At 43.0% G+C, this 12,051-nt stretch overlaps 1 protein-coding gene across 1 annotated transcript; it reads right to left on the reverse strand.

The window, feature by feature from the left end:
• Positions 1 to 431: 431 nt before the first annotated feature.
• PROK2 (prokineticin 2) lies at positions 432 to 11,603 on the reverse strand. The gene is made up of 3 exons (XM_075834041.1): positions 11,203 to 11,603; positions 7,298 to 7,423; positions 432 to 1,414 (listed from the first exon to the last, which is right to left on the reverse strand). The coding sequence occupies exons 1-3, from the start codon at positions 11,281 to 11,283 to the stop codon at positions 1,289 to 1,291; spliced, it is 333 nt and encodes a 110-aa protein (XP_075690156.1). The 5' UTR covers positions 11,284 to 11,603; the 3' UTR covers positions 432 to 1,288.
• Positions 11,604 to 12,051: the final 448 nt, after the last annotated feature.

The following is a 12,051-nucleotide window of genomic DNA, read 5'->3' on the forward strand; positions in this document are numbered from 1 at the left end:
TTGTGACTTCAAAACTTTTACTTTGTTCTTACTTTTACTTCTCTTTGGGGGCTGCCATTTTTTTTTCCATCTCTGTATGTGTCGATTAACGACACATACAGAGATGGAATACGGCACATACATCCCCATAGAGAATGCGAACGGGAGCCGTTCCATTCTCTGAAGCGTACGCCGTCTGTGTGGGAACGGCGCATGCGCCGCTCCCACACAGTCCAAAACGAAGCTCGTTCGTAGAGCGAAATCCGGCGCCATTTTCATGTGAACCAGAAGCAGCTGCTGGACAGTAAGATGACGAATTCCGGCCGCGGCTTACGGGCCGTATGTTCAACGAAGCGAAGGCGCAAGGAGCGTAGACCAGCGGAGGCGACGGCGGCAGGAACAGGTAATTTATGTTTGTGTATGTGATGTGTGTATAATGTTCGTGTATGTTCGTGTGATACTGTCTGCTGAGCACTGTATCTAATCATCCTACACTGTGCAGACGCTCAGAAAATCGCGGCACACAGTGTAGGAGGTTTGAAGATTCAAACCCTTCCTTCTCCTGGCACTAGCCAGAATAAGCGAGGGGGGGGGATTGTGTGAGGACACTAGAGCGAGTGTGTCCACCCCAAATTTGCAGCATAAATCAATGAGGTTGCTTTACCACAGTGACCATGCTGCACAATTTTGGGAATTGCTCCCTCTAGTGACCAGCACATGGAAATGTTATAAATTAGAATCTAATTTATAATATTTCCTGACTTGTGAAAAAATAAAAAAAATTAAAACAGTGTGTAATGACTCAAATTACTTTTTTAACTGAAAGAAAATAAAAAAATTCTAGCGACACATTCCCTTTAAAGGAGTTGCCCCTTGTTATATGTCTCAATAGGGTATTTATGGCCAGTAGGAACATGCATCTATTAAAGTTCTGGGGAACCACTGGCTTCCATTAAAAACATGTTCATTGGACACCCTGTAATACTTTTTCTCTCCACTATGGTGCCCATCTACCATTAGGGTGAACCTGCCAGGCTGCCACAGAGAATCGCGGCCGTAATGCCCATAGAAACAAATCAGAGTTTACTTTTAATTTTTCCAGTGCAATTTAAGAAAATAATTGCTGACCTCTGATTGGCTGCTATTAGCAATAAGGACTTATTATCTCCGGGCAGCTGTCATACATGAGGCCACTATTCTAATGTGACTTTAGCTTTCAACATGAAAAAAGTTTACAAAACAATTTTTGGCATCAGAAATTCATCATTCACAATAACATTTCTTCATCGCTGACATTTTCTGGAGTCTCCTAAAAATAAATATCGTTGCTCTTTAGGAACGGCAAACATTTATATGTGGTGTCATCCAGCTTTGTACAGGCCAGGTTTGACAGACATGGACAAGTGTGATGCATTCTTTTTCCAAAATATGGAGTCTGCAGGAAAAAAACAGACACAGACGATGTTAGGGACTATTTCAATACTTTCCAACATTCTGAAATAAAAATTTGACTACCACATTGTCGTATTAAGGCTGGATTCACACGAGCACATTACGTCCGTAATGGACGGAACGTATTTCGGCCGCAAGTCCCGGACCGAACACACTGCAGGGAGCCGGACTCCTAGCATCATACTTTTGTACGACGCTAGGAGTCCCTGCCTCTCCGTGGAACTACTGTCCTGTACTGAAAACATGATTACAGTACGGGACAGTTGTCCGGCAGCGAGGCAGGGACTCCTAGCGTCGTACATAAGTATGATGCTAGGAGTCCGGCTCCCTGCAGTGTGTTCGGTCCGGGACTTGCGGCCGAAATACGTTCCGTCCATTACGGACGTAATGTGCTCGTGTGAATCCAGCCTAATAGTGCCATCAACAGTATGCCTATAATAATGTCTGTCACAGCTTCCCTTTACCAGTGCCTTCTAACCAGTGCCCCATAATAGCCGTTGTCACAGTGCCCCTATAATAGTAGGAGTCACATTGGACCCATAAAAGTGGTTGCCACAGTGCCCATATAATAGTGGCTGTTACAGTGGCCCTATACCAGTGCCTTCCATGGTGCCCCATAATAATGGTTATCACATAATATGCTTTCCACATAATATTGCCTTCCACAGTAACCCTATAGTAGTGCCTCCCACTATAGTGCCCATTAAGTTCACTTTCATAGTACCAACCACAGTTCCCCTATAATGTCTTCCAACGTGCCCCTATAATAGTACCTTCCACAGAGTTCACAAAGTGCTTCTGCAATGCCTCTTTATTAGTACCTGAACAGTGCCTATAAAATACTTTCCCAATCTCAGTGCCCCTATTGTCCCTGCCAAGATAAATTCCTTTCTCCAGTATATTCAACTGTTAAAAAGTATGTTGTGCAGACATGTCAGATATTTTATGGTGCATATCTGCTGGTACGGTTGGTGTAGAAATAGTAGTCACACCCGGTGTCTGCGGTGGCCCACAGAAGACACCAGTGTTATAAATGGCATATAGCAGGTTGGGGGGCCCCGTCAAAATGCGCCTATGCATGGGAAATTAGGAATTCCTTGCAGCGAGGGAGCATTGACAATAGTAACATTAGGAATAGGTTTTTACGCAATTTTATATATTTCATTTTTGTATTTTGTTTATTTTCCTTCCTTCCGTAAAGGGCATGTACAGTATTGTCAAAGCTAACGCAAAATACGTCTGAAATTACGGAGCTGTTTTCAGGCTGTTTTTGCAAGTTTTTCGCGGCGTCCATTGCGGACGTAATTGGAGCTGTTTTTCAATGGAGTCAATGAAAAACGGCTCCAAAAACGTCCCAAGAAGTGACGCGGGCGTATTTTTACGCGCCGTCTTTTGATAGCGACGCGTAAAATGACACCTCGTCTGAACGGAACATCGTAAAACCCATTGCAAGCAATGGGCAGATGTTTGCAGACATAATGGAGCCGTCTTTTCAGGCGTAATTCGAGGCGTAAAACGCCTGAAAATAGGTCGTGTGCACATACCCTAAAAGTTTTAGCTTTCTTCCTATCTACCCTGACACCATTGAAGTCTACGGCCTGTTAGTATGGTTAGATGAGGCTGAAGGAGATTTAGGGCTTGTCCACACGTAACAGAATTGCTGCGTATTTTCCGTCTGGAATTGCGGACGGAGAATACGCAGCAGAATATAGTAGCGGCATAGTGGATGAGATTTAACAAATCTCATCCATGCGCTGCGTAAAATTTCCGTGCAGAAATTCACATGCGGTGCGTATTTTTCGTACTGCATCGATTCAATTCCTGCTGCGGAAAGTGGCCTGAATTGCTCCATTTTTCACAGGAGATGTCACCATCTCCCGGCACTGAAAAAAACGCAGCATAATCCGCACCATTTTCTGCAGTAAAAACTGATGCAGTTTTTCCGCAGCGGAATTTCTGCTAGTTTCTGCCGAATTGCTGCAGAATTTTTTTGCAGCAATTCCGTTACGTGCGGACAAGCCCGTATAGGAGAGACCTCACTAAATAGACGGCGTTCATAGTAGATGTTGTAAGTCATTGATCTGCTTTGCCACTCGCATCGCCCTCCCTTATGAAAAAAATGGTCAATATTTGCTGCCAGTTGACGTAAATCTGAAAGGCAAGGACAAGAAAAATGATCTGGTGCAAAAACCCTTGTGTGTCTCCACCCTAAATGATGCTGGTCACTCAACATAACATGTAGTTCATCATCCATAAATGTCCATATAAAACAGCAGTCTGCCACCTGTTGCTCCCCAGCTGTTGTGAAACTACAAAACCCAGCACTCCCTGACAACTGCTTGCTAGGAGTGATAGTTTCACAATAGCTGGAGGGGCACAGATGGCACACCACTGATATAAAGAATGCATATAAAGTCACTGTATGTTAAAGTCCTATACGATATTATGATAGGATTAGTGGGTTGCTTTAGGTCAAGGCGTAACTCTGGATTCACGTAAGGTCAGCTCAGATGGCTTATTAGACTGTTTATGGCATAAATCTGAAAGGAAATGAGCTGAAATATAAGTGAACCTCCACCTTTGGCTCAACTTTAAGAAATATATTCGAGAATTGCATAAATAGCAATTACCAGTTGGGAAAACAGACCAATTAGCAGAATACAGGCTGCTGTTTATGGCATCCTGTATTTTGCCAATGGCCCCAATACTGGAGGGTCCATAGAAAAACTGCAGTAAATGTCTAATTTCCTGAATTTTTACCCATACGGCTAATAGGGGTCTTTCCAATATTAGGTAATCAAGTAATCACCAATAAGGCCCCATGCACACAACCGTATATTTTATCTGTAATTAAGGACCCATTCATTTCTATTGGCCACGGACACCTTTCCGTGTTGTTACAAATGGGTGTCCGTGCTGAAAAAATTATAAAACCTGTCCTATTCTTATCCGTGATTATGGCAGGGACTCTCCCATAGAAGCCTATGGGCCCTTCCGTAAATACGGATGTGCATCCGTAAACCGTCCGTATTTACGGAAGCGTTGCTATGCAACATGTTGGTGACATCATTTGCAGCCTCCCTCTTTTTTTTACAGATCTGTATATACGGATCAAATACAGATGCAGTACGGACCGTATCTGCGGATACCGTTCCACATATACGGATAAGTTACGGATGACTACCGATCCGTATTTACAGACAGTATAGATGAAAATCCGGTCGTGTGCATGGGGCCTAAGTACAAGTTCTCGAGTTGTCAGCCATTTGTTCTCTCTGTTTTAGGTCCCATGCACACGACCGTAAAAAAAAAACGGACCCATTCACTTCCATTGAACGCGGACACCTTTCCGTATCGTTACGGATGGGTGTCCGTGCCGTAGAAATGTTACGAAAATTATGGAACATGTCCGTTCTTTTGCATTTTGCGGGCGGTGCTCCCATTCTTTTTATGGGAGCATGGCCCGAAAATGCAGGTAGCAGTCGGCAGCCGGGCCGTGATTACGGGCAGGGCCGTGTGCATGGGGCCTTAGGCTTCATGCACATGACCGTAGCCATGTGCACGGCCGTGGGTTTCGGGTCGGCCGGACACGGAGTGACAGCCGCGAGCTGGCCGCAAATCGCGGGCCGTGCACATTATTTGCTATGAGCCTGGACCGCAGAACACGGCCGTAATAAGACATGCCCGTTCTTTCTGCGGTGCGGGCTCCTGGGCCATGCACGGACCGTGAAAACCACGGTCGTGTGCATGGCCCCATAGGAATGAATGGGGCCGCAATTTTCCCGTTGATTTTCGGTGGAATTGTGGCCGCAAAAGCACGTTCGTGTGCATGAGGCCTTAGAGAAATCTAGATGACAGCCAATATGGCTATTCAGCTGCCACGGGACTTTTCCCCAGCTTTCTGAGACCCCTGAATGGCAAATCCGCTTGCATATGCACTGATATATCCCCTGTTTCCAAATCGCTGCAAATTTGTCAGTCAGGGCATTAAAAGAGCCGGATGATAAAATGGTGGGTGCTGTAATGGCGGCAATATGGGTTGTCATCTGGTTTGCCTAGTAACAGAATATGAGGGGAACAGTGGGATGTTTATATGTACACAATTGGTCCTCATTTGTCAAAACTGTCTAAACAAAATCTGCTATGTTGCCCATAGCAACCAATCAGAGCTCAGTTTTTAAACGGCTCTGAATAAAATGAAAACTGCGTGTTTGGTTGCTAGGGGCAACAAGGCAGATTTTCTTGACAGTGTTAATAATTGAGGCCTACTTTTTGGGGGTCATATACTCTAAATTGGCTTTAAAGGTAAAATTTTACAGGTTGGTAATCTTTTTTTACAAGAAACGGCAAATTGTGGGAGATTCATCAATAATGTCACAAAATGCATGTATTTTAAAAAATGGTACAAATTGCTCCATGATAAATGTGACTCTTTTTAAAACTGCCACGGTAGGTGTATAAAGCGAAACACGGCATATACCCCATTATTTTGGCGCAATTTGTGACACAGTTCTGTAAGAGACACATTTATATTAACTAATACAAAAACTGGTCTTGTTGCCCATAGCAACCAATTACAGTGCAGCTTTCATTTCTTAATTTGCTCTGGAAAAAAGAAAGCTGAGCGCTGATTGGTTGCTATGGGCAACAAGGCGAGTTTTTCTATTGGTCAGATTTGAGCTCCCAGTGCCCTTTAATGCCTATTTGAGACACATGGAACCTCTAATACAAACCCTAAAATGCAGCTGTATGACATATGGCTGCTCGTACACGTACCGATTGTGCTGGGGTGATTGCAAAGCGGCCCGAGAATCACACGGCAAAAGCTGCAACACGATTTATTACTATTTGCTCGGTTTCACTGCATGTACAGATGAACCTGTACTTTTTGCGAAACTGTGTGCGTTTTTTGACGCACTTACTCGGCCGCTCGGCAATCACCACAGCACGACCGATTCATGTACGAGCAGCCTAAAGGCTCATGTACCATACAGGCTCCGTTCACTGGGTTCCGCCTGCAGCTCCGTACTAGGCAACTCTATGGCGCAATATTAAAGGGGTTATGTGGGGATCAAAAATTATTAGCAGTGTAGTCCCTGCAGTATGTGATTACACTCGCTAATATATATTCCGGTCCCCCGCCGCGCTGAATCTGAGATTTTCATTGATTTTTATAGCGCTACCGGAGGACCGGAAGTCTAGTTGCACAGCCTTCTTTGATGATGATACGACTCTTCGTCATGTGATCGGTCCCCGCTGTATTCCATGTACAAGCAGGAGCAGTAGTACAGCGAGCACATAGAATACCGTGGGGTCAGTCACGTGATGAAGAGTCGTATCTCTATCAAAGAGGACTGTGCAACTAGACTTCCGGTCCCCCGCTCGCGCTATAAAACAGGGACCGCAATGTATAATAGCGAGTGTACTCACATACTGCAGGGACTACACTGCTAATAATTTTGGTCCACACATAACCCATATAAGGCTGAGTTCACATGTTGCGGATTTGTCGCAGATTTTGTTGCGGTTTTGAGGCAGATCTCACCCTTTTGCATTGCAAAGAGTAAAATCTGCGCTGAAAATCTGCGTCGAATCCGCGACGTGTGAACTCAGCCTGAGAAGTAATTATTTTAGGGAAGAATACCTCTGTAATATGGCATCCGATTTTTTTTCTTACCGCAGAGTCCCATGGAGTTGGATGGAGCCATAATACGCTTGTATGCATGAGCCCTTATTCACATTTTCGTTAATCCCTCATTCTTCAATTGCTCATGTACATCGCAAACAGAGTCAATTTGTTGGGTGTTTCAATCCTCAATTATGGGGAATTAGCAGCAACAACATTTCATTATCAGTGACCACTTACTTTGTGAGTTAATGGATGACAGTCGTCGCCTTCATTGCCAAGAGGAGTGCACATCCGTAAGCTTCTTATCCAGAGGCTGACGGCGCAGCACATCCCTCCTCCACACTGTAGATCCCTTTCACAAGCCTGGAAACATAAAAAGCAAACAAAATGCATCATGTAACAAAAGCAGAAACACACAATAGCAACAGCGAGCTCCAGAGGAATGCCATTATGTGTCATACCGAAAAAACATAAACGCTCACGCAACGAAAACACTTTTAGGAGGTTACAAGGATTGCGAGAATCTCTTGTTTACAATATTACTATTCAACTCTTAATATATTTGTACAAAACTGAAAAAAGAAATTGAAGAAAAATGCTATGAAATGCGTACCGATGTAGCAGAGCTGTGTTAGCGTGGATTCCCATGTGGCGTATTTTTTACGGCACAGATTTGTCTGCTGCGGATTTGGTTTGCAGATTTGCCACCGACTGCCGGGGATTTATTTTTCTACAACGCAAAGGCTGAAATCTGGCGCAATTCTGTGGCAAATTCTCATCCAAATCCACAACAAAATTCGCATGCGGTGGATTTGCTGCAGACAAATCCATGGTGTAATTCATGCCACCAGGTAGAATGGGGGGTCAACAAATTTGGGCCCTGCTCCTCCATAATGGTTGGGTGTGATGGCACCAAACAAGTATGGGGCCCCATTTTGTTTTTTCTATGCGGCCCCCCTATGCTTTCATGTGGCTCCTGACTTGCCAAACCCATGTCAAAAATTCATTGACACAGTCCTAGATTTCTGACATTAGCTGGAGGCTGGATGGATGGAGACCTGGGAATCATTAAAACGGGGAGGTGAGTTTCGTTTTGGGTTTTTTTAAGCTTATTTTAAACTTATTTCATCTGGACATGCGGATTCTTCTGCAGATCCGAGGGTAATCCGCCGCAAAATCCGCAACAATTGGTATTCCGCTGCAAATTTTCCAAATCTGCAGCATTTCTGCTACGTGTGATCGCAACCATAGGCCGTATTTACACGAGCGTGTGCGTTATGCGCACGCAAAAATCTCTGCGTTTTGCGCGTGCAAAAGTTACTTAACAGCTTTGTGTGTCAGCCCCGTATGATGCGTGGCTGTGTGATTTTCGCGCACCCATTGACTTCAATGGGTGCGCGATGCGCGAACAACGCACAAATATATGACATGTCGTGTGTTTCACGCAGCGGACACACGCTGCGTGAAAATCACGGACTGTCTGCACGGCCCCATAGACTAACATAGGTCCGTGCGACACATTTAGTGGTGACGTCTTGCCGTTTTCTCTATAGCTACATAGTCCATGTTTTGCAAAGTAATGAGATGGGCTCAGACGCAATATCTCAACCGCATTTCTAGGAAACCAATGAATCCTATAACAAAAAACCTAAATATTCAGGGAACACTTTATCCCATCCGTGCAATGTTTCTCCGCTGCATCACACAATGTATTAACAGAATGACCGCTCTGACTGCATAAACATGATAATCCAATAACAAGGAATTGACCATTAACCCATTCATTGCTGGCATTACATTGTAACATAAGAAGAACAACTAATGTATAACCTGGACATAAAGTCCCATTTTAAGGAGAGTTTCCCCCCCCGCCCCCCGAAAAACAAAAATATCCCTACAAATAAATGTCCCTGTGTTCCCTTCTGATGGATGGTGGTGACAACCGTAGCTGTCGCCCATCTTTTTACATTGTTATGAAGAGTTACAGTCTATTGCAATATGGGCCGGATTACTGATGACGAAGGTCCATGGGCAAAAACACTGGATGGGGGCCCTCACCCTTTGGGACAAAAACATTGGGTTGGAGCCCCTCACACTTTTATTTAAGAAAAGAAAATAATATCTCGGTCTGCACTTATGCCAAGCACTTTTTGAGGACCTAAGTGGCGAATGCTCTTGGGGCAATTGCCCAGTTTGCCCTTATTGCCATGCAAATTTTTGTCATTCAGGATCTGCAGGGAGCTGGGTGGCAGGTACTAATGGGTATTGTCATCGCTGCTATTCACCGTCCAAAACATGGATAAAAAAACATAGAAACTGCTTAATAAAAGACTTCACGTCATCCAAAAATTCTGATTGTAACACAGAACTGCATGGTAATCCGGGATCTCAGACCACAAGCCAAAATAAGAAGAATATAAGTATCACATCTTATATTAATATTTTATTATGGGCTGGAGTTTCTCTCCTCTTACAGGTCAGTCTTATATACTTTCCTCTGACTAATTTTTTAATCCGGCACCTATCGGGTCCCATGAATACCAGATTAAAGGAATTTCACTGTATCATTTCTGATATATCACAATATTCCTGGGTTTTATTATCTTTAAGCATGGCTACTTACTAACTGCTGTTAGGTAAATGAACTTGAATGTGTTAATATTACTTGTCCGACCTCAAAGTAACATTGTGTTCTCTGACTAAAATTATCCCAAATCCAGGACTAATCTGATAGACACGACTCCAACATCTGGATTTATTTTTGTATTATTAAATATATTAACATTTGGCTAAATAACCTTAATATGGATTTTACATAATATCCTGTTTAGGACACGATCAGATCTCAGACCCATAAAATCTCATCCTATCCATCATTTGTAATTCACCCCATTATTCCTTATAAGAACAGATCATTTGAGACCACCATTCCTTAAATTTGCCCGGAGTCAAATTATACTAATTTACCAAAGTATTAGGTAAATACTAGATCAGGATGTTATTCATTCATTGCTGGCTTTGTTTTCATTTATATTTTTGGATTTTTCTGTGGCTCAATAAATTAGCGTGGCTCAAACCCTATAATTGGTCATAATTGGTTTTGAAAACCCTCCCGGAGAATTTAATGACCCTTCATGTGTGGAAGTCAAATCAAACAGGATGCTGCTACATCTACATTGAGGCAATGGAAAATACCAGTCGGCTGGTGGTTATTTACATGGAAAATGGTCAATTCAAGGAGAAAAATCCCATTAGATTAAAAAAAATAAAAAAAAGGGATTGACACAAACACATAGTATAATCTCTCATAAGGCAAATATGGACCCAAATATGAAACAAAGAGTAGATGGCCATACCAGGATTTGCCTTAAAGTCCATGTAGTTAGATTTTTGAAATTTATTTTTTAACTAATCAATACAAATAAGACCCCCCCCCCCCCCCTCAATTAATCTTCACACCCATTAAACCAGTTCTAGCATTTTGGTTGTTGTATACCAGTGCTCCTTAACTAGTGCCTCGGGAGTCCCGCTAGGGTAACATTAAGAAAAAACGGGCTCCAGGATCAGAACCATATACCAGGCACCTGAGTCAAGATCATATAACAGGTAGTAGTCAATGATTTTGCAAGTAGGAACATAATGACGGGTATGTAGTGGGATCCCAGTACCCCACATGCTGGTGTTGGGGGTCTGTCATGGTTGGCTTAAAAAACTTTGAACCCATCAGGCTATCGGTGAAGTACAAGACCTACCTTACTTTGACCAATTTAGTTAATCTATGATTTTCTATTCCCATACTACCAACCCGGGTTCCTCAACCAGTTTGTAGCCTGTAAGATCCAGTACAAACCTTAGCTTGCTGATTCTTATAGTTCCTCAAATAAGGAATGGTTGGATGGAAGAGTGTTCCATATAATGACATTTCGAAGCCTCCAAGAAAGTTCTTATTATGATAGACCCCTTGTTCTTCAGTCTAAAAATAAACCTTTGGTAATTAAGGAACCATCATATGGACTTATGGCATCGGATGGGAACACACCAGTGAGAAGACTCAAAAAAGAACACCCCAACCGAAGATATTCTGGAGAAACACTATTCATATGGTCACCAAGAGTTGAAAAAGACGTAATAATAATACTCACCCCGGTGATGACTGCAGCTTCTCCAGGCTTTAGAAGCAGAAAAGCACCAAAGAGGAGTGATAGTAACTGTACCCTTCTCATAATAATTCTAAAGGAGGATGGAGATGGGGATGATATATATCCAAGGGAAGCTCCTTGGGGGATGTCAGGATAAGCCCAGAAAGTCAACAGAAGAACTGATGTTCAATTCTTGATGGATCTGAGGAGAAGTCCTTCTGGTGGTGGCTTTGCAGGAGCTGAAGAAAGTGTGTTGTGGTTCGGTCACTTGCTCCAGTTTCTTGAGCTGTTATAAGGCTCGGCTTCCCATTCATATCGACCTCCATGACTCAGAGAAAGCAAGATAAAGCTCTGCACAACGATGTAGTAGGTGCCAATCACAGGGTAGGAGACAGGCAGCAAACTCCGCACCCACGCCCAAGAGCCTCAGCCCCGGTCTCTCTCTTCTCTTCATTGGTTGTAGGATAAATTAGCAGCAGAAGTCACAGTTCTGAGAAGCTCAATTTACAAGGTTATTTCATTTCTGTTTCTATGCTCATCCCTCTTACAGCTGGTGATGTGAATGGAAAAGCAAAATCACATGCAGAAGGGAATATTCCAGAGGTGCTACTATAGTGGTTAGAAACCAGGTTATCTTAAAGGAGAACATAAGATCGAGTCATAGAATATGAAATTTACGTATCAACATGCATATTCAAATACAATGAGAAATCTGAAAAAAATAAATTGTTTGCCAGTCAGCTATAATATATTACATTTTTCTGGTTTTTATAGAATGTACATATTGTAAGAATTTTTTCACTATGGGTACAATATTATAATGTATGTTCACCTTTAGTGAGCCATTAAAGC

Source organism: Rhinoderma darwinii, chromosome 7 (genome assembly GCF_050947455.1).
Source record: "Rhinoderma darwinii isolate aRhiDar2 chromosome 7, aRhiDar2.hap1, whole genome shotgun sequence".
In the NCBI taxonomy this organism is placed as follows: Eukaryota; Metazoa; Chordata; class Amphibia; order Anura; family Rhinodermatidae; genus Rhinoderma; species Rhinoderma darwinii.